Raw genomic sequence first — 25,983 nt, 5'->3', positions numbered from 1 at the left:
TTGCCCTAGCTTTGAGCTGCCTTTAAAAACCTTGGCCTTCAACTAGGATATATAAACAACCTCGGGCGTTTTTAAACAACCACCCTACTACCCTGGCAGCAAGCAGGAGGAATTTAATTTCTGCGGTGGGGATTCTGTATTTGGTGGGTTTTAAAAAGTGCAGCTTTTTAGTACAATCAGTGCGGTCATTTCCTGTTCATTTAAAGAGCTAAATAAGGCAGGTGATTCAACCAGTAAAGATTGGCTACTCTTAAAATATTATATGTATTTTTAAAATAATTGTTCCTTATAAGGGGAAGATTAATGTAATATAAGCTTTTTATAGGTCCAGATCTTAGACAGATTTTGATCTAATTACAATGAATAGTGTTCACTTAGAAAAAAAAGTTGGGGTTCTTCATTTTTAAAGTTTACACACTTTCCAAAGTTAGATTGTGATTTTTTTAAAAAAATGACACAATTTGCAGTTGCCTCCTTTTCTACTCCGTTTTTTGAAAGCTTTTTTTTTTTTTTGTAGGTTGGGGAAAGGAATGAGAATAAGGGGAGAAGCCAGCGGACTCTTCCTTCCCTTCCTCTGATTATTTAGATTTGGGTTGGGGGGCATTTCAATTTCAAATCATTCTAATCCCCTTACATGTGCTGGCAGACCTCTTAGCTCACTCTCTGAGGGTGACAGGGCTGGGTCCTGGGGTCACTGTCAGGCAAGAGCAGAGAGAAGACAGGCTGATAATCAACTGAAGGGGCCATTTAAGGCTGGTGCCCTGACACACCAGCCCACGAAGGGATTTGTGGCTTCCCTTGGAAAGAAATCAGGGTCTCTTCTGAACTCTCTGTGCTGCCTCTGAGCCCACACCCCAATATAGCAAGACGCTGAATGCTTAATAAAAAGGAGTTAGGCCAATGCAAAAATCTTTAGCCACCACATGAAAGTCTTCTTCTAAAAGAAGGAAAAGTCATACAAGTTGCTTTTATGAGCCATCAGAGAATTCCTTCTAGCAGAAATTGCAATAACTATATATAAATTTCCTTTTAAAGATGACTTTAGACAATTCACTGTAAGAAAAAAAAATGTCTTAATTTTCTTTACTGTGCCTGTAGGCTACTGTAGGGTCAAGGTGTATAGCTCCTTCAAAAAGTCCCAGTGGGTCTCTCAAGAACATTTGGGAGAAAGAAAAGGATAGCAAAGAAAGACCACTTGATTAATATCTGTCACCACTTTTCATCCCGAAAAGAGAGGCTCCTTCTTCAAGGAGACTTGCTCACTACATAATTGAAAGAGTAGACAGAATTTTCAGTGCAGGAGTAAACCTAAAGAGTAAGAACAAAAGCAGGCGAAACTTCAACCCCGCCTGCATCCTGGCTTGATTGACTGTGGGTCCCGGCTGCACCCTGTACTTACCCACCCACCAAACACCTCCTAAGCTGTTTCTCAAAAAAGTATTCCTTTAAAATTTCATTTTAAGTGAACCTCAATCTCTTTAGAAAGCTAATCCTTAGAGAATTAATATTTTCCCTATGATATAGAAGAGAAAATGTGAAACAATTATAAAGTTGGATAATATCGATGAAAAGAGCATTTAAATGCCTCTTTAGGAGTCTTCTGAAATTCTATGTGTAAATCCTCTGCCTTAATCTTGAGAACTCATGAGAGATTTGAAATTATTAATTTTCTTTAAAATTGTCCTAATTATGTGTCCTGGCCTCCCAACCTGTTCTCCACCCCCTTCCTCCCATAGCAGACCTTTATTTTTGCACAGATGAGGTACATATTTTCACCACTGAGAAAATCTTAAATTTGCTACGTGTTGCCCGGTATTTACAGAAGCAGCCTACAGAGCTGTTTGGATGGCTTAGGATAGATTTTGCAATGCTATAATATTACAGTTTGTTTAGGCCCTGGTACACCAAAGTCCAAAAGACATAAACATGCCTTCAACAGGGAAGTTTGGAGACCTTGGATGCTGATGGTGATAGGCTTTCTGTAAAAAAGGAGAAAAGGAATGTTTCTGGCTCCAAGATCACCATCCCTAGCTATGCATTAAATGTCATCTCGGCTGAATTCTGTGTTCCACTCCATAGCCTTCTTTGAAACACTGGAAGATTAAGGGATTTGAAGTAAATGAATTGTAACTGTAATTTCAACCTCATTAGAATTGGTTGAAAATGACAGTTTGAACTGAGTCGTAAAGAGCAGTGTTGGGAGGTCCATACAGTGCAGAGGAGAGTTGATATTTTGCCCAACTTCCTGATACTTTAAAAACAGAGAAGTAAAACAAAATATGAGATGTCTTTGGCCAGCAAGTCCCTTCTTGTCTGTTTGGTCTGTGTTAAAATGTCAATGTTTGTGTTCCCTTACCTATTGTTTATAGCTTTTCATTCCAGTTGCTTCTTTTTTTTTTTCTGTTTGAAATGAGATATTTCTTCATTCTCTTCACATTGCCTATCAGTGACAAAAAAACTGGATCAAATTAGCTGACATATTACTTTTACATTTTAAAATTTTTAAACTAGCCTGAGTATGCTTGTTCATTGGATGAGATACATTATTAATGACATTACCCTGGAAAACAACTCCCTTGGATTCCCACTACATTTTAGAAAATGGGAATGGTGAATGTTGCATTTCTATTATTTTTTTTTTTATTCTTGTACTCCAACATCACAACCTTTTCTTATCTAGCCACCATGATAATTTCATGTTGTATTGTTTCTACTTGGTGACCGCCTCCTGAGTGTGCCAGCTCACTAATTGAACAGATGAGAGGCACAGGTAGAGGCACCAGAGATTTAGAATGTATTTGGGTGGTTATAAAACAAGATTTATTCATCTTAATCTCTTTACAGATTTGGGCCCGACCATGAGTTATTCAGTTTGAAAGCCATGTCGTTGACCAATACCCTGTACACTTACTGCATGTTGAATCAAAATAGAAAAGCCTGGGTCACCACAGGGGGGGTGAGGATGAGGAAGTCAAAATCAGTGTGGAAGGAGAGCATTTCAACACTGTGAGCTAAGTTCACAGAGGGAAGTGAAAATAGGGGAAAAAAGAGGAAAAAAAAAATAAGAAACTAAAAAGAGCAGAATAAAGCAAGCATATTTTGTAGGAGTGGAAGAAAAGGTAAAAATAATTCATTGATCAAGGAGATTTATCTCAATAATGTCTTTTGAAACAAAAGAAAATTGTCGTATTAGGGTTCTTAATTAAATGGCAACAAACACACTTATAATGGGAACTAAATACCTAATTAGAGATTGCTTGGAGAATAAATACCAGTGTTTTAAAATCTCCTTGATGGAAAACATGTCTAACAATTGAAATGAAAGGATTAAAAACAGAGATGAGAGGCCCAGATCTTGTTTGACAGTGTAAATTGGGTGAAATAGATGAGGAAGATACTTACCTAGTGCCTTGGGAGTAGGTTATCCTGGTGAGGTCTTAGGATCCAAGGCTTTTTGCCTCTCAGAGTAACGGGCTCATTTTCTGCCACGCTCCTTAGAACCTAGGAAGTGGCCACTGTGAATAAAAACAGCACATGGTCATCTGAAGGACACAGTGAAGGGGCCATGACTAAGCTCACAATGAGGATGGGAATGCGGAGAAATGTGACTTTGGTGTCAGACAAAGGGAACTCTGGCAGCCTTATTCAGATACAGAGAGAGGACTTGAAATTCCCACCAAAAAAATGGTGTAACAACTATGAGGTAGAAATTGGGAGATGAAAAATAGGGGGAAGAATTTTAACAGTAGACTAAGGAATCCTTGATTGTTAGCAGTTGGAAAATCACCAGAAAACAATTATACCATTGGAATGAATAACACAAATGTCATTACTGATTGAGAAAGATTACTGATCTTCACCGAGAAGATCAGAAATGATAGGAACAAGTCCAACTTGGGGCATTTGGATTTGAAATTCTATGATCACATTGAAAAAAATTTTTGAAACAATAGAAATAAAGCCAATAATTAATGTCTAGACCAAGAAAACGGTTTCTAGAAATGGATACCATTGCATAAAACATCTTCAGGCCATGCTCTTCAGAGCAGTTTACCTTGAGTTACTCCTGTTTCATTCCCTGAGTATCAAAATACTTATCTATTGTTTTTTTTTTCAGTAGTCCTGATAATAAACCATATTTTTTTCATTACATTAAAGGAATTCCTGGTTAAGATGAGCTCAATTTGGATAAAACCTCAGTCACCTATCAGGACATAATTAACAATCTTTGGGACTCACAGATATAAAGATGCAAACCAGTTTCACTCTGGATTTGAGAATTGCCAAAGTGGGAGGGCCTTTTCTGTGAGGTCTGCCAGTTTTGTAACTAGTAATAATCAAAGGTTACCTTTCTGATTTCCCCACTCCCCTTGCCTGACAGGATTCACTGCTAGGGAAATTTTGATATAATCAAACCCAGTAGAGGGACCAAAGATGAAATGCAAAGGGACAGTTTACGTCACTCAAGAATCATTAGCAAAGGTTGAATTTAATTTTAGTAAAAAGTAAGTACTTGAAGTCCAGGCTCAGTTAGGCCCGTCAGTGGAGGTCTGAGCACATAGAAGATGAGTTAGGTTCTAAACTCACAAACATAAGACATTCTGTTTCTCAGATAGGTGGAATTAAGAGGATAATTGTATTCATGAGATGGCATAGCTTTTCAAAGTCCTTGCCATTGTTAGTCATTCCCACTGGGCAATATGACCTTACGTACCTTCATGAGGTGAATTTAGTGGAGTTTCAGCAAGGAAAAAATTATACTTACTTATACATAATGCAATTAGAATAAATCTTCCCATTAATAACTGTTTCCTTGTGTTGCTTGAGTTATGATTATGTTCCTCTGCAAACTAGAAGGTATCATTTAACCCACATTTTATTTTAGAACAATTGCTTCACAGTTGATATATAAGTATATGTATGACATTCCTGATGTCTGTGTTTGTCCCTTGACTGGTGTCTAGGTGGTAGCTCTAGGGGATGTTCCAGATGGCACCCTGGTCACGGTAATGGCTGGCAATGATGAAAACTACTCGGCTGAGCTTAGAAATGCCACCGCGGCCATGAAGAACCAAGTGGCAAGATTCAATGACCTCAGGTTTGTCGGTCGGAGTGGAAGAGGTATGTATCTGTCAAAATTGAATTTGCAACACAAAATATTATGTGGTTACCAATTTAGATTTCAAAACTTCCAGCAGTTATTGTGATGGTCTTTATTATATTGTTATGTCGAAGTTTTTTGAAAATATTTATTTAAAATTTAATGTTTTAAACAGAATCTAAGTTTATGTTATTGCTTTCTGTTGCTAAATTGGTTTAAGACTGATATGGAACATGCAAAACAAATTGTGAATTTCAACAAAACCCCTCAAAGTTTTACTAAACTTTACTAAAATGTGAAAATATAAAATTTACCACAATGGAAACAGATTATATGGTGGGGGTTCTTTGGTAATCAAGTAATGTAAGCCTTGAATTTATGATTCATGTGCAATCTGTGACAATTGACAGGATTTCTAGTGACCACTTTGAATAGTTTCAAGGGATTCTTAGTGAAAGGACATGGAAGCATAGTTTGAGGCAGGCTTACCTCTTTAGGGTAAAATAGGAAGAAATCATGTCAGTATTACTGAGGGCAATATGCCCTTCCTGTTACATTTGTTTTGAATGCCTTGTAACAATTTGGGGAGAGGAATGGGCCCACTTAACATTTTAGGTACTGATGACATTAGAAACCAGAAAATCCAAAGAAATTGTTGCATTAGTTCAGCTATATGGGTAATTTTGCTTTTCTTTCTCTTTAACACTGTATGAAAGTATTAAAGCAGGAAGAGGAATCTTGGCTCATTGTAATCATCTCAAGTTTCCAATTATTTTCAAGTATTGTCTTTTTCTCTGCATTGTAAAAACCTAAGCCACATTTTATGCACGGGAACAAGCACCAAACGTTTAATTGAAAGAGGCAGGATAATTCGTTTTGAAAGTCTTATTTTTGTAATATACTACTGAATAATCTAGGAATAAAAGTTATTTCAAGTTTAATAAAAGAGACACGATAAATACCTAGTAACAATAATCCTTGTATTGTAAAAAAGAAAAAAATGAAAAGATCAACTACAGGAGTAGTCATTATTCTTTATAAAGGCACTCAAAAATATTAGAAAATCTGCATTCTTATAGAATTGTATTAGTGGAACAGGGGAAAGGGGCAGACATGTATTGGATTTTGGGACTGTTTGTTGTTGTTGTTGTTGTTGTTGTTGTTGTTTGTTTGTTTTTTGCTACCCTTGCTGTCTGGATCATTTTCATAAAATAATCATAGCTGGAGAAAATGGAAAACTTAGAACATGATTGAAAATGTATGCTCACAGTAGTAACTATGTTAATAATAGGGTAATGCAGAGAAAACCATATCCACTGATTGAAAGTACGAGTGATGCTGTAAGATATAAAAGCACACGTCATTAAATGGGTTCACTTGTTATATTAAAAGTCCCTGCCTTTCAGCAAATGGAATTTGCATTATGATTCAGAGATGTGTGTTTAGAAATCATCTTGAAGGCCCCGGATGAGTCGCTGGCAGAATGGGTGAGAAGCCAATAAAAGATAAAGGGCCCGCCTTGCCGGGTCCACCTGCCTGGCTAACAGTCTTAGTCCAGTTATTGTGGATGTCTCCTTTCAAAAAATTGATAGCCGAGTATAGTATCATTTGGTTGCTTTTCCAGAGAAAGGATTATTTTCATAATATGCGCCTGTGTGGGGCTGTGTGTCAGATTTTGATTCTAAAAGTTTTCAAAGCTACTTAATGACCCACGCCAGTGACATTTTCCCATAAGGAGTTCAATAGTGGCTTTCTGGCAACGTGCAGTAAATCGGCGATTGTAGAGAAGGAGGTTTTGAAAGCAGCGTGCTTATTTTTCTGGTAGTGGGGGCTGAGTTCTTATCCCTTGTTGGCCGTTTCTGTTTTGAGTGAGTGACTAATAGGTGCTTGCGTTGACTTGGGTAACAGTGAACTGTTTCCCTAAGGCGTGGATTGTTTGCGCTCGGCTGCCTGATTTGTGCCAGTGTGCCCTTGAGTTTGCATAAACCCCCCAGCGTGACATAGCTACAGCCGAGGCTGGGCTGTCTTCTCATACCCTGGAATGAAAAACTAAATGCCATAAATGGCAATATGTGTTTTGCACAGACTCTCCTTCCCATGAATGATAATAAGTAATCAAAAGTACAGGAACACTAATTGAACATTTGACCTGATTATGTCTAGCGTGTGTAATATTGGTCTTAAGTGATTTTGGGGGGACAAAGGGGTTATCAATGCATAAGACAAATGAGCTATCAAGAGGCCCAATTTGACTTGGTCTCACAATTTTACTCCATAGTTGTAAAGTGTAATTTGATTTTGTTTTTTCTAGTGTAAGTGTCAACATCAGAGCCTGCCAGGCTTTCTTCTTCTCCCACCCCCCATCCGCCTCCTCTTCTTTTTGCTTTTATTTATTTATTTTTTCTTTGCAATTTGCTTCTCATTAGGAGGAGAGCAGATGATTCTCACTAATTTTGACAATTAGTCTTAATCTTCCTTACTGAATCTTATCCTTTAAAAGTCTCTTTTTTTTTTTAATTAGGTGATCTTAAGACTATCTATTGTTTCATTTTCTGCTTTTGAAAATAAGCCCTTGGCCTTGATGCACCCCATGGTGGCCCAGAAGGTCCATTGCTCATCTACTCATTTCAGTACCAATTTTTAATTCTATCCAAAGCCACTCGTCTGATGGATTCCCAAAGGGGCCAGGTGCCTAGTGCAGGATGAAAGGTAGAAAAAGATGTTCCCTTTATTTTCCTAGTTGCCCGACTGTGGGGATCATAAACCTCAGAGAAATTGCCAGAGATTACCAATTTTTCTGTCGTACAAAACTGATCTGTCCGGGCGCTGGCTGGAGTCCAGAATCACAGCTCCTAACCTCGGGTTCAGCCTGTAACTGGGAAAACCTGCCTGTCCGGCTTCCACAGCCCTGCTAACTGCACTGGCCCCTAAAAATATGGGTGAAGGCCTCAGAAGCCCGAACCTTCTTCGTTTTCTTCCATTTCCTCCTTTTTCTCCCTGGCAGCTTAAATCTAATTCGGGCTATATCCCAGCCTTGGAAAGTTTCTCCCTTTGATTCAGTATCACCATGTGAATTGGTCACCTTTACAAGGAAGAAAAGATAAATAGCCAAGGAAGAAGAGATAGCTGATCCCAGAGGAGGGAGGTAGGGGGCTCTGGGAGTTAGAGATTAGGAGAGGATACAGTTGGTTGTTCAGAACAATGCACATTTTAACCACATGGCCTGGGACTATCAGTCATCTCCAGAAAATCCCAAGTTCAGGGTCAAAAGCGATTCTCTTTAGTGAGATTATTGAACACAGCAGTTTGCATAAGTTTTTACCTGCAGTTAATGCAGATGCTCCCGATATGTTCAGAGTTATAAGTGTGTCACGGCTTCAGGTGGAGACATCTAAGAAATTTTAGCAATGACGTCTGTGAGTGCTTTGTCCCTGTTGACGTATTTAATCAGCTAGAGAGAAATCGATCCATCCGTGAATACAGCTCTAGTTATTTCATTTCAGAACCAAACAAATCTACCAAACCATATCATCAGCCACATCATAAACAGGGAAAGAGAATCCCTTGCAGATTTCCTTCTCTTTTTTCTCAGAATACATTTTTTAAAATGTCATACGTAATGTCGAAAATCCTTTGGAAGACTTTTCCCCAAGAAGAAAAATATGCCCTTGTGTACGAAATTTCCTGTACAGTTTTAAGTTTCCAGAGCTTCTGGAGTTTGTTTGTAAAACTTCTGGGGATCCATGGGTGCCAGGCCAGGAATCTGTGAATTTAGAACTTCACATTGACCACAGTGCGTCAGTCTAGCACAAGGTCTCATCAAGTAGATATCTGGAAAATGAAAAAATACGCGAGTAAATGAGGTGGGCATTTCCTTGCCCCCTGAGCTGTTTTGCTCGTGGCCTTCTTTTGTTATAGCCAGGACTTGGTTAGTAGGATTGGAGATAAATCCCATCCAGGCTGCCCTTCCAAGCCTTTGGATGGCCACCCGGTGTGGGTGAATGTAATCACTTGTAAAGGGGAGGCGGCCCGTCCTGTCACAGACACTGCAGCCTGTTCCCTTTTGTATGCACCAGCCCCTTGCTGCAGGGCCACCTTGGGAATCCCAGGCCCAATCCTGGGATGCTGAGTGTTCTGTGGCCTGTCAGGATGGGGTTTCATTTCTTGGTGTTTATGATGGTTTCCCTGGCAACCTTAACCTTATCCTCTTTCAGTGTAGGATCCTTTCTTGACGCTTTTATAAGGTGAAATTCCTTCATTTCGCTCTCACTGTGGATATCTTCCTTGTTGTAATATTTCTCTTGTCAAATTCTGGGCTGTTTCATATTTATGTGAAGTTGGTTGCTTAAGGAATTGACATCATTAAGTTCTTTTACATCATTCCGAGCACGGAATGGACACGTTGTCATTCAGTTGAGTGGCAGACTGTGGTGGTGAGGAAGAGAAGGTATAACTGGGAACTGGCGAACTGTACCCATATTCTAAATGAGAGACAAGTCTTTATGTAGTGGTTTTTACTGAAAGATAGTCTGAATGACTCACAATAATATCATAGAATCCAAGTCATTCTCTACTACATGACAGATTTCATATAACAGGGAAAGGAAAAAAGAATCCATCTGCCAACCCCAGAGACATTCCACGGATAACGTTCTAGATACAGGATGGCAATCAGATCTCCTAGAGAAAATACAAGAAGAAGACACCAGTTATGTTAAAACCCAGTCTCTCATCCCCCACCCGCTTTTTCTCTATTGTTATTGATCTACACTTTTAAATAGCATATAGATTGAAATTTGCTTTCTTGAGATTTAACTGTGAGCAAATAAGGATGAAAAAAGACCTGCTTCTGATAGAGCAAGCCCCAGCCAGCCCTGGCAAATGCCGCCTTTCCATGGCAGGTCACGAGCTTGCATCTGTGGTCTGATGTCGAATTCATCTCCAGAGATCAGGTTTCTCACTCTCTTTTACACTCGCCAATAAAAGAGGAACAACACTTTCTTCAAGCAAGTTGTTCCCTGCCCTGCTTAAAGCCTTGCTGTGGCAAGGACCAGAGCAAAACTTACTTGAAAACTTGTGCCTGCAACAAACAGTGTCACAATTTATCCCTTCATGGTCCTCTTGCTGATTTTATGAAGTGCCAGCCATTGCCCATGGTGTTGGACAGCTTTTCTTAATTGAGGTTATTTGTAGGAACAGTATTTTTCACTTGATGGGCAGAAGCTGTTCTCTCCGCCCGCCCTCGACCCCTTCCTCACCAGCCAGCTTGGTGGAGCCAGTTCTCTTTGGTCAAGACAGAAGACTATCAATCAGAAAGCGCCTTGGAGAGAAGTCATGGTTGAGTGATTTTTAGAGCTTCCTGTTTCGGCAGCAAGCGTTAGAGACATAAACACTGGTCCAGCCAGCGGCTGCAACGCGCCTCTGGTTTTAATAAATCAGTTTTGTATTTTCTTTTTGTGCTGGTTGGCGAGGGGTGAGGGAGGGTGGAGAAGGCTGGTTATGGAAGAACATATTCTGTATTTCTGGAATTTTTTTCCAGTTTTAAAGAAAAATTGCTTGTTGAAACAGAGAGATGGTGTAATGTCTGATGACTGTTCTCTCTCTCTGCTGATGATTATAAAACAAGTTTAGATCAGCAAGGGATGTTTATGAGGAACGTGTACAGTCGCCCCTCCGTATCCATGGGGAATGGGCTCCAGGACACCCCCTGCCTTGGATACCCAAATCTGCAGATGCTTGGGTCCCTTCTATCAGTGATGTAGTATTTGCGTACCACCTAGTCACATCCTCCCGTCCAGTTTGAGCTGTCTCTAGACTGCTGCTCATACCTAATTCAATGTCAATGCCCTGTAAATAGTTGTCATACTATGCTGTTTAGGAATAATGACAAGAAAAAGTCTGTACATGCTCAGTTTTGATCAGATCTATAGTTGGTTCAATGTATGGATGCAGAACCCGTGGATACAGAGGGCCGACTGTGCTGTCAATCTGCAGTGGTTGCCCACTTTTGAAGACTCTGTTGGACTCTTAGCCAGTTACGTGTGTGTGTATGTGTGTGTGTGTGTGTGTGTGTGTGACCATACATACTTCCATTGAGGGGTTTCTTGGACCAAGATGTCTTTGAGGACTAAATCCATGCTGATGACACTTCCCGAACTAAAGAATTAACAGAAATTAATAAGTGGGTCAAGTGGATTTAATGAGCTGTCTGTGAATTTGTTCAAAGGTGCCAGCATTGTCTGCTCCCCGTAAGGTGCAGGCCCGATGAACCCCACACGTGGTGCTTGTTTTTAGCAGCCTGCAATCGTGGATTTCAGTGGTGCCTTCCCTCAGTGCATAGTTCCAACGTGAGTTCCGCAGACAACAGAGATGCATTTTGGTCTGTGTCAGGAATGGAGTTAGAATGGCGCTCATTTAGCGCTGCTCTGATTTGGGAATCGAGCATCGCCTGACCTCTTTCAGCCTACGCTGGGCAGCAATATCCCATCCAGGAATTTCATTTGAGATTCAATTATCGAATTTTCTCCAATGAGGCCATCACGGAGTTGGAGACCCATAACTTGTGAGGGAATCCCAGTCACTTCCTAAGAGGCTCGTGCCATTCGGCTTCCTCAGTGAGGAAGCATTTATTCAGGAACCACTTAAACTGTATTTTTCCCAAAGATGGAAGTAATTTTCCTGTCTATTTTGCAACTTAGGCTACTGCCTGCTTTTACCATGAGATTTAAGACCATCATCATGGAGCACGGGCAGCCCACCACGGGCTGCCCAGTCTCACCACCTCCCACCACCTGACCCAGGGAGGCGCCTGGCCAGTGAGGGGGCCTGGCCGGCCTTCAACAAAGGTGTGTGAGGCTCAGCAACGAGGCTGGCTCTAGTGCCGTCAGCCACGGACGTGCTGGTAGATGATGAAGGAGGGGTGTTGGAGGTGATGTAAGAGGGATGTTGGAGGTGGAAACACCCCCGATGGCCCTGGCCATTGGTTGCAGGACTTCATGGCTGTGTTCCTTCTTCCTGTCTGAAACCATTGTGTGCTATTAGTTATCTACCTGTCCACCTATCTATCTGTCATTAATGAGACGCTGTCAACTTATGTCATCAATAAGGCTTCGTCTGCCTCTTTAACTAGTGTCTCCAGAACCTATGATAAATGTTTTGCTTTTGTCTTTCCATTTAAACTGAGGGGAGGTCACACTTATTATCTTATCTATGGCTCCGCTTATCAATTTTGAGAATACTCCTGTTGTTCAGTGGTTATCAGCTTCCGGTCTTTGACCCCTAGGGGACATTTGGTAATAACGGTGGACATTTTAGATTATCACACATGATTTTTTGAGGACTGCTTCTGGCTTCTAGTGGTAGAGGCCAGGGATCAGCTGAATATCCTACTCTGTGCAGGACAGCTTCCTTCAACAAAGTCCTAATCCAAAATATCAGTCATGCTGAAACTGAGGAGACCAATTGCAAAGCCCGGACCTAGCACCGCAGTATTCATAAGTTGTCATATCTCCCTTGCCCCTCCCCCCACCATGTCTGTCTCCCGACAAAGTTTATGAAAAACTTAATTTAAAAATTTACATGCAGCCGGCCACAGTGGTGCAAGCCTGTAATCCCAGCAGCTCAGGAGGCTGAGGCAGGAGGATTGCAAGTTCAGAGTCAGCCTCCGCAACTTAGTGAAGCCTTAACCAAGATCCTTAGTGAGACCCTGTCTCTAAATAAAACATTAAAAGGGGATAGGGATGTGGCTCAGTGGTTAAAAGCTCCTGGGTTCAATCGCTGGTACTGAAAAAAAGAAAAAAAAATTACACATCATAAAAAAATGAAATGAGAGAGAATCACTGAATTTAAGCTTTTAAAAAGAAAACATCCCAGTGTTTAAAGTGCATAGAATTGTGCTGTCGCTGCACGTCGGTCAGACTCACCTGCCATCAGGGCTGTGTGGTAGCCAGAGGACAGAGAGGCTGCTAGTGGGGTGGTCTACACATCAGGGACAGCTCTTCCCGGAGCCTCCTGACTGTGGCCACTCCCTCGTGGAGGTCACATGGCGCAGGTCCAGTGCTCTCCCTGAGCATTTCCTTCTAGGGGCCACAGATCCACTGATTCACGAACGCCAATTAATGTGATGGGCACAGTTTACTAGAGTTAAAAAGCGCTAACAGTAAGGCCATGCTAATTGTCACCACAGAGCCCTAGACTCCAAAAGGGCTGTGTGTGCACCTGAAATAAAAATGGAGAGGAGAGGAGACCTAGGCCCAGCTCTCTGGCCTGTCTCTGAGCATAGCCAGGTTTGCTGCCCCTGGGCTGGGTTGGTGGCTTCCACAGGCAGAAGCATGGCTGGGTGCTTCTGGAGTGTCCCCCACGTCCCCCCATGAGTGGGTTAGCTGTCCCCTGGTTTTGCACTGAGATTCAGGGAGAGGTGGTTTGAAATCTCCAGGTCTAAGGAGACTCCTCCAGGTGTTCTTCTGTGGCAGGCTGCCTTTCTGGACTAAGTGGCGGCTACTGTTCCGTTGTTTTTCTCTCCACCAGCTTGCTTTAGCTCCCCTGGGACGCTCTACTTCTCCTTCCTCGGAGCTCCCAGGTCTGGCGGAGAGCTCAGTTGTGTGTCAAGTCTTTAGTGATGGGAAGAGTTAGTCCAGGTGGGCGTTCCCTTGGTGATGGAGCTGGGGACTGCCCGGAGCCCACAGGACACACAGGTTGCAGATGTGCCTGGAAGTGAAGGTCACTAGGGGGAGATCTCAGAACAGCTGTGGTGGGAGGGGCCTACTCCAGAGTCCCTGGACCCCCGCACGGTGGAACAGAAGCCAAGATGTGTCCGGAAAGCATCCGGAGGGGGACCAACAAGAATTGTCCACAAGCAAGAGACCCAGCTCATACCCAGAGAGGCTCCGTCCGAGTGGCATCTCGGCCATGAGGTCCGGGCCTGGCACACCGTGGGGACACTCAGGACATATCTGCACACGGATGACTTCCGGGACTGTTTTGCCCCAGGCAGTAGAGCCCAGTGGTCCTACGTGGGCTTCACTGTATACTTCACCAAGAGGAAGCAGATTCAACTGAGCCACTGCTGACACTTCAGCCTGGTGGCTCTGTGCTGGGCAGGGCTGTTCCCTGAGCTGTGGAATGTTGGTAGCCTCCCTGCCCTTGATCCAGTAACCAGTGCACCTCCTTCCCAGTTGTGACAACCAGAAAAGTCTGCAGGATTGCCAGATGTCCCCTGAGGAGCAGGGACGACTGCCCTTAGTTGAGAATTCCTGACTTAAAAGTACGTCACCAGGAACAAGTAGCTTGACCAGTCCAAGCCCGATTCTGCCTTGCTCCACGGGAGCCAGGAGGGCAGTGAGGACGGATTACCCCCAGGAAAGCATGGGCTCATTTCTTTGCTTGGTAAGATCTCTGCAGTGACACCAACTCTGAAGTAGACAGTGAGGACCGTGAGTTCACAGCAAGCAACAGCATCACCCGGGGGCCTGCTCTTTGTTGGTCAAAGTGGATGAGTTTTCCAGAAGGCAGAATTGACACTTATCCCTCTTCCTTAGCCCGTGGAGTTCTGAGGCCCCAAAGGGGTTATTACGCAACAGGCACTGAGATTTCAGATTAGCGATGGCAGAGATGAAATTAAATATGCGCTGTAATTTGAGGCGCTGTTTTTCATGGGAAAAGAAGTCCTCCCCACTCAGCCCTTCCAGCTCTTTTGTTCAAACATTAATGGCATGCAAATATTTATGATTCATAATGCCCCTTTTAATTCCCGATCGTATTTTAACAATAAACACTGCATTTTAACAATGAAGCAGAATAATCCCTTTGTCCCGTCGCTGGGCTGCACAGGCTGGCACCCAGCAGCATCACATTCTTCCTGAGCCATAATTGCTGCCTCCACCCAAGTGGAGGGGAGTTTTATGGTGGTGTCACCGCAGCTTGCCCTGGACCATACTCCGGGCCACGCTGACTCTTCCACCGGAAGCCATTCTGAAGATTGTATCTCAGCATTTTCCTAAATTGCACGCAAATGTCCGTGCGTGTTTGTCTCTTGTGGCCAAATGTAAACCCAAGAACTGATTGACCAGGCTGCTAATGGGAGAGGTGTCTTTCTGAACGGTTATCTTGCGTGCTCGCCAAATCCCTGGGCTCTAGATTACACTGGGACCACTGTGTCCATTTAATATTCCTCTGATTCATAGTAACCCCATAGAAACACACGTCCATTTGCAACAGCTCTGCAGATCTTAGGAAGGTAGTGTGACATCCTATGAAAATAGGGCGTCCTGCAGGACTCCCTCAGGGCCTCAGTCTCCCCTTCTGTGGATAGGTGTGACGTGTCTTTTATCCTGGCCCCACAAGGTCGTTAGAAGGGTTAAAGTGCTGCATGTAGGTAACATGGCAGGAAGAAGAGCCATGGCTTTCCTTTCCGTGACACTATTTCCTTCTACAGTGACAGTCACGGAGGGAGGAGAGAAGACAGCTGGCTGGAGGCAGCACGTGTCTTACTGATTCAGAAAGTTAGGAATGGCAGAGATTTCCACAATCCAGTCCTTCCTTCACAGCAAGGGACTTGCATTCCTTTATCTTATTATAGAGCTGAAATGACAGTCCCGAGATACAGCAAGAGTTTCTTACAGTCACAAATAAATGCACGCATAATAATTCCTACAAACATTTGCTGGGCACTGACTATTGTTGTTGAAACATAGTGTCTATTTCTGATTCATTGTAACTGTTCCCCGGCCTTGTCCCTGGGTCATCAATGGAGGGCACTTCCTGCCTGCCTGCCTGCCTTCCTCATATCCTCCTCATGCGTCTACCGTGTGTCTACTGTGTGTCAGGCACTGGGTTAGCACTGGAGATACAAAGTTGGGCTGAGCCTTTGGGGGCGAGAGAGGAGCAGGACAAGCAGGCCATCACTGTCTGTAGAGGACAGCAGGAGGGCAGAGAGCAGGTGTGATGGGAGCAAATGAACACTGATGCATAACCTGGCAAAGGGGCACTCAGTCTCCCCAGACAGGTTGTCATCTTTGCTGAGACCTGCAGGTGACAAGAACGCTGTTGAGGTGGAGGCATCCAGCAGAGAACTAAGCGTGGGGTGGGAACACCAAGTCTTGGAGGAGCCAGGGCACATGCTGGTGGCCAGTTCAAGAGGCCTAGGAGAGGGCCGGGGCAGGGATGCCCTTAAAGGCCTCGAGTCCACACTAGGAACTGATCTGACCCTAACGACAAGGAGGGCACCAGCAGACAAGTGCCATCACCAAGTGTAAACATAGCAGACATGTGGATCAGGTTTGGAGAAGGAAGAGACACTTGGAGAGTTCTAGGGACTCCAGACAATCCAGAGGTGGAGAACCGGTTTCCAATCGGGCAGCCGCAGACACGTGTAAGTTCCGTTTCAAACACCCATTGGGTAAAGGTAGCTGTACCCAGACGTCAGCTGGCACCCCAGTCTGGCCTTGAACTTCCCTCTGGCCCTACAGCATCCAGTCTACCTGGCTGTCCAGGCTCTCGGGATCTGAAGGCCCAGCTGCCCAGCCTTGGGCATCCCTGTTGTGGCTCCAGATGGCATGCACTATGTGCTTGAGGCTCTGGGCTCTGGGCACACATAGGCTGGGGCATCAGCCAACCTGGAAGGTCATTCTGCCCTGTGTGGCCTCTGGCTGGAGTACACCGTGGTGGATGAGTGGAGCCTGGGGTAGAGGGTGTGCCAAGCAGCGGCTCTCCTGGGTGTCTTGGCCTACAGTGAACTGTGCATTCATGGCCCGCTAGGTGGGTGACTCCGCTGAGTCACTGGGAACTCTGGGACCAAGAGAATCAGGAGGATGGGAAGGGAGTGTGAAGCATGGAGAAAGAAAAGCACAAAGTGCAGGAGAGCACCAGGGTCCTTTTTAGGGTGGGAGGTGATTTGTTTAGCCCTCATGGTGGTGAGGGGCAGAGTCCACCCCTGCAGATGCCAGATTCTGTGGATGTTCCAGTCCTTAGTGTTTGCATGTAACCTACATAAATCCTTTTGTCTAATAGACTTTTTCTTTTTATCATTATTTTGTGGGTATGGTTGTGTGGTCCTGGGCATCAAACCTGGGGAGACTTTAATGCTAACCTGCATCCCCAGTCATTTTTTAATTTGTATTTTGAGACAGGGTCTTGCTAAGTTTCTGAGGCCTGCCTCAAACTTGCAATCCTCCTACCTTGGCCTCCTGAGTCACTAGGATTAGATCTCTGACACTGCACCCAGCTCTCCCATGTATTTTAAGTCATAGCTAATGACATGCCTGATGCAATGTGAGAGCTATGTAATCGCTGTTACACTGTAACCTTTATGAGGCAATGACAAGAAAAAGTCCGTCCAGTCTCAGGACAGAGGCAGTATCTTGTCCCTGAATATTTCGTTCTGTGGTTGGCTGACCCCTTGGATACAGAACCCTCTGATGTGGACCAAAGGACCCACTGTGTCCCTCGTGAAGGAACAGGCTTCCCATCCATTCCTGTTTTAAGTCTGAGCTCTTCCCGCCTCCAAAAGGAAAGCAGTTCTCTCCAAGTGGAGTTAGACACCAAGAAGAGCCAAGCCAAGACACCAAGCTGACGGAGTGATTCCTTGATTCACTTTTCAAATTTTTTAACAACTCCTGAAGAGAAGATACAGGGATGAATCAAATGTGACCCCTGTCCTCAAATGTCTCATCTCCCTACAACTTCTTGAGAGAAAATGCTTCTCACGGTTTGGTTTTCTCTAAATAAAATAGCTATTTTCCAAATAATTCCTCGTTCCATACAGATGCTGCCCCTACGGAAAACCGTGTTCTCTATTTTAAGCCCCTGGCTCTTGGGCTTTGTTCCTGTGCCAGTCCTGGGCCTCTGGTCCACATTCTGCCTGTCTGGACTCAGGTGACATGGATAAGGGCATCTGCACACGTGGGGCACTTTGCACACGAGTGGAGATACACTGACAGCTGAATTCAACTCAATTTTGAGAAACCAGGAGATTTGTACAAGTTGAAGGATTTGTTTCCTGTTCACAAATTCTCAAATAAATCAGTTATGCAGCTTTACTGTCAGAAAGAGTGTGGGGTAGGAGATGGCAGAGACGTGGTTGCATGAATTTTGTCAGGCTGTTCCTATGGAAAAGTAAGAAATAATTGAAAGTGTGTTGTGAAATACTCCAAAATGCAGATTGCCACTGGAATCTAACGGTGCATTGATTTTAATACTTAATTGTGATCAAAATTAGACCTGGAGTCATCTTCAGTCTAAGGAGAAATCCCCCTGCACCCTTTCAGGATCTTTGGGGGATTTCCCACATTTGCAAAGAGCTGACTTTGAGTCCTCCCTGGCTCTCTGCAGGTGTTGAGTTCAAAGCCAGCCACAGAAACTTAGCCAGGCTCTGAGCAGCTCAGTGAGACCCTGTCTCTAAAGACAATGCAAAAAGGACTGTGGCTGTGGCTGGGTTCAATCCCTGGTACCCCCCCACCAAAAAAAAAAAAGAAGTCTGTATTTTTTCCTTTCATTTCTCCTCTCCCACTCTCTTGGGTGCTCCCAGTTTGTGGGCACAAGCGGTTTCCTACAGAGATACACAAGTGTGTGAAAAATGTTCATATTGTGCTTCTTTTTTTAAAAAAAAAAATTTTTTATTAGTTGCTCAAAACATGCTTCTTGAAGGGCGAGGTCCCACTCTCAGGGAAGACTGAGCCTTTGCCTGAGGCCTTCCTTTCCGGGACAGAGGGCTAGTTTCGGATGCCCCCAGCACTGCCCTTGGAGGGAGAAGATGACTCACTCCCGGGAGAGTGACAGTTGCAGCCCGGCCTGTGCTGTGGTGTGGAGGGTCCCATGTGGTGTGTGCGTGTGCATGCCTGTGCAGCAGCAGAGGTATCCACGTGCCCCCTCCTCGGGACTGGCCCTGCAGTGACCCCTGGAGTTTTTGCCTTGGTTTCCTCCTCACCCTGACTTTTTGGGGAGCAGAGTGCATATTCGCAGCAGTTCTGAGGTTTGACCACTTCCCAGACATGGTGAGAAGCGGGGTGCATGCAGACTTGCAGGGTCCAGCCCTGCCCTCTCAGCACACGGTCAGCCACTGGCTCCACCATTCAGCCTAGACCCGGGGCCTCCTGCAGCCCTGCCTTGGACAGCACGGCTGGGCAGCAAGTGTCCAGGAAGGCTCACCCCGTGACCTTCTTCCCAACTAAATAAAGCAGTTAGTATTTTGCCCTGCCATTTGGATGGACACACTGGCGTCGGGGGAGACAACACTTGTTGCCGTGGCCGGGCTTGTTTATGTAGCGGACCAGCCAGTCGCAGTTGCACCTTATGAAGGCTGCCAGCTGGTGAGGCAGAAGTGAACTTGAACTTGAAGTTCGAGTTGAACTCGGGCCTGGTAGCAGCTCCGTCACCTGCTGGACACACAGGCACACATCCGATGTGCACGGCCGTTCATCCAGCTCTTCGCCATGCCAGCTCCCCCAGCTCCAGGATTGTGAAATAACATTTGCCTTGTCTTTAATAATTTTCCTGATGTTTTCTGAGAGCTTGCTCAGTGCCCTGCTTTCACATCCATGTTCATTTTTACCTGCATAACAAGGCTGAGATGGAAAGATCGTTGTCTTCCCTCTTACAGATGACAAGAGGCCCCAGAGAGGTGAAGTGACTGGCCCGAGGCCACACAGCTAGCAAGTGGCATTTCTGAACAAAGGTGGTTCAACTTGAGAGTCTGCACTATTAGCTGTCACCCTGTGTTTCTACCTCCACTTGTTAGATAAGCAAGGGATTGTCTCTCTGGGCTTCCACACTTAAGTCAGGACAACCCAACCCTCCCCTGTGGCTTCTTTGCACCTTCTTATTCAGTCCTGCTGCTTCTTATTGTCCTCCTGGCCCATGCCTGGTCAGAAGGGCGGCTGCTGCTTTGGCCAGGCGTCTGTGAGCAGGAGAAGGAGGATCTCCGTGTGTCCCGTTCCTTGGTGCCTGCGCTGCGGCTCCCCCTTTCAGCAGCACCCGTGGGGCAGCCCTGGAGCCAAAGCCTCTGCTGGTCTCGAGGCCTGGGAGCTGGGGATGGGGGCCCTGCTAGGTTGTGAGTAAGGACGTGGGCTCTCCCTGGGGCAGCCTGGCCCTCAGCCCCCCACCCTGCCCAGAGATCGGGGTGTTGTTTTGCAGCCAGCCTGGCCTCTGCCGCCCTTAGACTTCTTGCTATTCTGGCTGCAGCTTGCTGAGAAAAACACTTGAGAGTCTCTCGCTGCCCACACCCACGCACTTGAAATACCAGGCCCGCAGGTCGCTTTAATGAGGGAATTTGGCTAATGACAGGTGTGCTCCGGGGGGCAGCGCCCACTTCTGCAGGTGCTGGCCAAGAAGGGCTGCATCTCGGCAGCCGGGGGCTGGTGGGCGGAGCGCGGGCTTTAGGCAGCCATGCCCAGTGGCTACCTGGAGCCCATTGTCAAGGGCATGCCGGGTCTGGCCCCAGGAAGACACAGGAAGAGGAAGGCAGGGCTTTCACCCCAGAGAAACACCAGTCTCCTGGGAGAAGACAGTCACCCCGTCTGCGAGGTAATGTGCAGACATCCTCGTACCTACTCACTGCAGACCGAGGCCGTGGTGCCCAGGACTGCAGGTCACCTGCCGGGTGGACCAGACACCTGGCAGAGAGGACCCCGCCTTGCTGGGCGGACTCCCTGTGTCTGCCCTTAGGATGGCAGGCACAGATTGGGCAAACCCCCACTTTGTTTGAATTTCCCTCCTCTGTCGGCTGCTCCGAGGTTACCCAGGGCTCCTCAGGGGGCTCAGCAGCTGGAAGCCCAAATGCAGCCCCCAAAGAACCTGCTTTTCAACCCTGATCCAGGTTCACAGTCTTCCAGGTTCACAGGACAGTTCATGTACATTAGTCACGGGAACAATCCTCCATTTTTGGAACAGAGGTAGAGTACCATGAGTTTGGATTCCTTGTCCTGGTTTGCAGATGGAGATTCATGACAACGGCAACAATAACACAAAGAACAGTGAGAGTAAATCTTGGGGACTCTGCTCTATGAAGGAGCTGTGTGAATTTGAGAAAATTACTTAACTTCTCTGAGTCTTAGTTTGGCTATCTGTTAATTAAAGGTAGTAAAGTCTATCTTGTTTATTTTATGAGGTTATTGTGAATACCAAATGAAATGCTGTATGGGCGAGTGTTGAAAAGTCGTAAGCTCTACACAGACCTAAAAATGCCAGTGTGCTGAGCACATTCTTTGATGTCATTTAGGAAATCGTGGATAGGACAGCCATGGGAGGACCAGGGTAGGAGCAAGACTGTTGCAGAGGGCAAAACGAACCCTTAGATCAGTTGCTGCTGTGTTGAACAGCATCCCTAAAAATTCACATCTGCCTGGAATCTCAAAATAGTCTCATTTAGAAATAGTGACTTCACAGGCGCCATCCAGCTCAGGTGAGGTGTGCTGGCCTGGGCAGGGCCCAAGTCCATGACTGCCGTCCTGACCAGGAGAGGGAGATGGGCGACAGCCACGTGAAGGGGAGCAGGGATTGCCGAGCAGCGCTGGCAGCTACCAGCAGCCAGGAGGAGGCAGGAAGGTGCCCCAGCGCCTTGGAGGGATGTGCGACCCTACCCACGCCGTGGCTTCCCACTGGCCCCCAGAGCTGTGGACCGTAGGCGCCGGTGGTTTTAAGCCACCTGTTTGTGGCTGCTCATCGTGGCAGCCCCGGGGAATGGACAGGGCGTTTTTAGGAAGCCTATGAAGTACCAGAGCCAACGGTGACAGAGGAAGCAGTCGCGGTGTCTGGGGCCAATGGGTGGCGATTGGAGAATGTGACATCTGCATGTCACGGGCCTCCTAGCTCTCGCCCGTGGGGGAGCCGACTGCCCCGTCTCTCCCTCCAGCACCCAAGGCCTTCTTAGGACTGGGAAGTGTCACTGCCATTGCTGGTGCCCCATCCCTCTCCCCGGCAGCCCCTCCCATGTCCCCCTTTCCCAGTGGTGTCTGCCGGGTACACAGCGTGCGTGGTCCCTGTCCTGAGGAGCTAGGCCCTGGGTAATGGAAGGGGAGAGGGCTTATAGGCTGCTGGAAACACCACAGAGCACACTGCCCTCCACAGGGCACACTGCCCTCCGCAGGGGAGGCCGCCTGGAGCGCTGGCAGCCAGTGCCAGCAGTCTCCAAAGGCAGGGGGTCTCAAGCAGCAACTCCTGAGTGGCTGGGTATGTGGCAGGGTGACAGAGACCCCTCAGGCCCTACAATGGGGAAGATTCTAGAAGCTGGCTCTGAGAGTGCATCTTGATGATATAGTCGTGACCTTCATGGGTTTTTGATGAGGAGGGACAGACTGACCGTGGGGCCTGGAGGAAGCGTCTTCCCCAGCAGGGGGTCTTCTCAGCCAGCAGCGACCTAGCGAGGGGCCTCTGTGCCGCCGCCGTCCTACACCTCCTGGCCGGCCCAGCCAGAGCCTCTGCCCTCTGTTCCTCCAGAGCTGCTGGATGCCAGGGCAGGACACCATCTGGAATGTCACCATCACATCTGTCTGAGGGTGGCGAGGCTCTAAAGCTGGACAGGACTCTCCCAAAGGAGAAGCAGCTGGGGGCGGGGGGGGGGGGACAGCGTCTCCTGGCCACCTTGCCGTGGTCCACAGGGTCTTTTGAGGCAAAATAGGCGCCATCCTCCCACCTCCTGTGTGGGGTCAGGAGGTGGATCCACGTCCTTGGGGATCGCTAGGTGGAGGCACCTCCTGAGGGGTCCCTGGCTCGCGGTGGCCCTGGAGCAGTTTCCGTGGCCTTCCCTTCTATGGAAACATCCCCCTCTCCCTAACGTCGGGCGGAAGACGAGCTGAGTTTTAAAATGATGCATGACGTGGGGGATGGGCATGGCTTGTTTTCCTTTCATTTATTTTGGGTCCTGTTTCTGCTGCACGATTACGAGAAATTGTGCTAATTGAAGAACTGCACGTAGATATGGGTTCAAATGTTAGACTCTGAGCAACAGAGAAGACACACACCTCTGACCGCCTGTAACGGTCTCTGTGCTCATGGTTTGGCTGACATGAGCTCCTGCGTCCTCCCCGGGACCCTAGAAGGTAGAAGTTCTGTGTCCCCACCTTCCAGGCAAGCACACTGAGGCCCAAGGCTGTGCAGGCCTGAGGACTTGCCATAGGTCCAGCAGAGTTCTCACCCAGAATCCATCCCCCACGTCACTTGTCCGGGAAGAATTGTGTTTAAACACAGGCAGTGAAGGTGCGCTCACCTTTCCTAAGCGCAGGCAAAGCGTGTGCAAGGCTCTCCACCTGTGTATCTAGTGCTTACTGCACCTGGTCTGTCGGTTACGTATCCTTAAGCTCATTTACTGGCCATGAATTTCATTCTAGACAATCCCGTGAGTGTCCCTGATAACTCTGGGTATTTACAAATAATATCTAAAGCCAACCAGCAATTAATATCTAAAAAGACAGAGTGATTCTAACTGAGCATATCCTCAGATTTAGAATTCTGTCTTTTCTAATCCTGAGATGTGCAAAAAGAGGGAAAGATGCAGTTTCCTTCTGTTCCTCTTCGCCCTGATTTTATAAATAATTGGGGCGGGCGATGGGTGGAGATGAGGGACAGGGACGGAGAGCTGCCAGTCCGACTCTGTGATCCCTGGAGCCTCACCCTGAGCCTGTGTTGCTGGCTGGGGAGCAACGGAGAGCCCTGTAGCTGCACCTGGACCGATGCCAGAGGTGTGCATCCCAGACCCAGCAGAGCAGACCCGCCTGGGGACCCTGGCCTGGCCTGAAGTGCCCGCCTCTCCCCTAAGAGCTGGAGAGCATTAGTGAATGATCAGTTACCCCACAGACGTATTCGGGCCACCCCCTCATTCCTTTCATTCTGTTTTGTGTCCCAACAGGGAAGAGCTTCACTCTGACCATCACCGTGTTCACAAACCCACCGCAAGTAGCCACCTACCACAGAGCCATCAAAATCACAGTGGACGGACCCCGAGAACCCCGAAGTAAGTGGGCCCCCTTGGGGTCGGTACACTCTCTGGCTTGGTGCACTCAGGAGCCCACTGTTTCTCACAGTCTGTGGCTTCAGTCTCCCCCCCCACTCAGGGAGATGTCAGGGCCCTGCAGAGAGAAGGAATTTCATTGTCAACACATTCACTTCTGATGTTGTCTCTGGGCACTGGGCTGTTTTTGAATCATGCTTTTAGAGGTCAAAAGGAAATTTAGCTGACTCAAGTGCACGTTGGAACCATTTTAGAGCTGAATGAGACTAAAGACAAGTTCCTCAACAGTAAGTGAAGTTCAGTATTATCAGAAACAAACAATGAATAGAAGATTGGTCCGGTACAGGGTAGACAAAAAAAAAAAAAAAAAAAGACCTGAGGGTCAAAGTGGACCAGAAAGGGCTGACCCGCCTGGGGACCCTAGCCTGGCCTGGGGTGATCCATGCCTGTTTTCATTAATTTGTTAAAGCCAGAGATGAAAACTCTGAAAATGAGCCTCTTCTTTTTTCTGGCATAGATGAAAATCCCACTACAGGATTGTTTAAAATAGAGAATAGGAGGGTAGAGGAGTACCAAAAAATAGCTCCTGTGAGGAAAGCTTTTAAAAAAGGAGTGGGGTTGTTTAGTCTGCAGAAAAGATTTCTTCACAGTGACTTAATGACTATCTTTGAGTAAACACAGAGTAACACTCTCTTCCCGAGCCACACCCTGCCCCAGGACCTAAGACTAGGCCATGGGTCTGTGTCTGTGGGCCGATTGGAGCCCTGGCTCAGCCCCTGCACGCCCCAAGCCATACCCGGTCCCTGGCGCGACATTAATACCCTCTTCTCAGAGTTGGGGATATTGAGAAATGGGACTGCCTCCTGTCCCCAGAGGCTGCGGTGCCGGAGGCCGGGGGTGGGCAGAATGGTTGAGAGTCTGGGCTCCGGGGTGAAGTGCTTCTGCCTTAGCCAGGTCTCAGAGCCTCTCTGAACCTGTTTACTCACCTGCAGAATGGGGAGGAGATGAGCGTGCCTTTGTCAGAGCACACGAAATGATGTGCCTGGTGCAGAGAAAGGGCTTGGGAAATACGAGGGACCCCGAGGGGCTTCTCTGCTCTAGCCCTTCAGAGCCCCCTGGGGGGACCACCGCAGCGTGATGGCCTTCCCTGCAGTCCTGGCTACACCCCACGCCCCGTTAGACCATTCCCCTGCCTACCTCCCCCTTCCCCTGTCCTAAGTGGTGGAGCCTGCAGAGAGCCCAGCCCCCAGGGACGGCTCCAGCACAGGTCCCCTCCCCTCCACTTCTGACCTCTGTTCTCCCTGGAGGGTCTCTTGGCCTTTCTCTTGAAGCCCATAGAGTCGGCCTGGCCTTGCCCAGACTCGGGGAACCCTAGGGCTGACAACACCCCTGATTGCACTGTGCATGTAAACAGCAGACCAAAGTCGGGGGACCATATAGTTGTCACACAACCCAGGAACCACTGTGGCACGTCCCGGGTTTCCAGAGTAGGAGTGGCTGGCTGAAGACCAATAGGGACCCTGCATTACGTGTGACAACACCAAAGGGCCAGGCTGTCCACAGAGGACCACAGAGGAAGCAGGCCTGCAGCGGGCAAGGTGTGGGGCTGGAGGAAACTGCGGTGAGCAGACTCAGGAAGGCCATTCAGGGGCTGTGGACCCGCCGATGCCGGGGATCCCCTGATGGGCCCTCTATGCCTGTTACTCTCTCATGCGGAAAAAGGCTGGTTTTACCCCACTGCCAGCATTTCCTGCTACATTTCCTGCAAAGACCTGATGAAGTCGTTCAACTTCAGCAAACAGAGAGTGGCTGCTCCGACTTTTAAGAATTGGCAGTCAGAAGGGAAAAATACATCTCCGTATTGTAACGGGCCGCCTGCTTCACAGTTTACACAGCGCCTGCTGTTTTATAACTTAAGGACAGTGAAGGGGAAGGGCCCTTTGAA

General features: G+C 46.9%; 1 protein-coding gene across 3 annotated transcripts in view; it reads left to right on the top strand.

Annotated features, from left to right (window-relative positions):
* Runx1 (RUNX family transcription factor 1) overlaps window positions 1-25,983 on the top strand; it is a 220,564-nt gene that overhangs the window by 137,065 nt on the left and 57,516 nt on the right. For all 3 annotated transcript variants that reach the window (XM_021725306.3, XM_078044596.1, XM_078044595.1), the window contains 2 exons: window positions 4,965-5,121; window positions 23,937-24,041. In XM_021725306.3, coding sequence (XP_021580981.2) covers window positions 4,965-5,121; window positions 23,937-24,041 — 262 coding nt within the window. The remainder of the gene's footprint in view (window positions 1-4,964; window positions 5,122-23,936; window positions 24,042-25,983) is intronic.

The sequence above is a fragment of the Ictidomys tridecemlineatus genome, chromosome 3 (assembly GCF_052094955.1).
Source record: "Ictidomys tridecemlineatus isolate mIctTri1 chromosome 3, mIctTri1.hap1, whole genome shotgun sequence".
In the NCBI taxonomy this organism is placed as follows: Eukaryota; Metazoa; Chordata; class Mammalia; order Rodentia; family Sciuridae; genus Ictidomys; species Ictidomys tridecemlineatus.
This window is presented reverse-complemented; position numbering and strand designations above follow the sequence as displayed.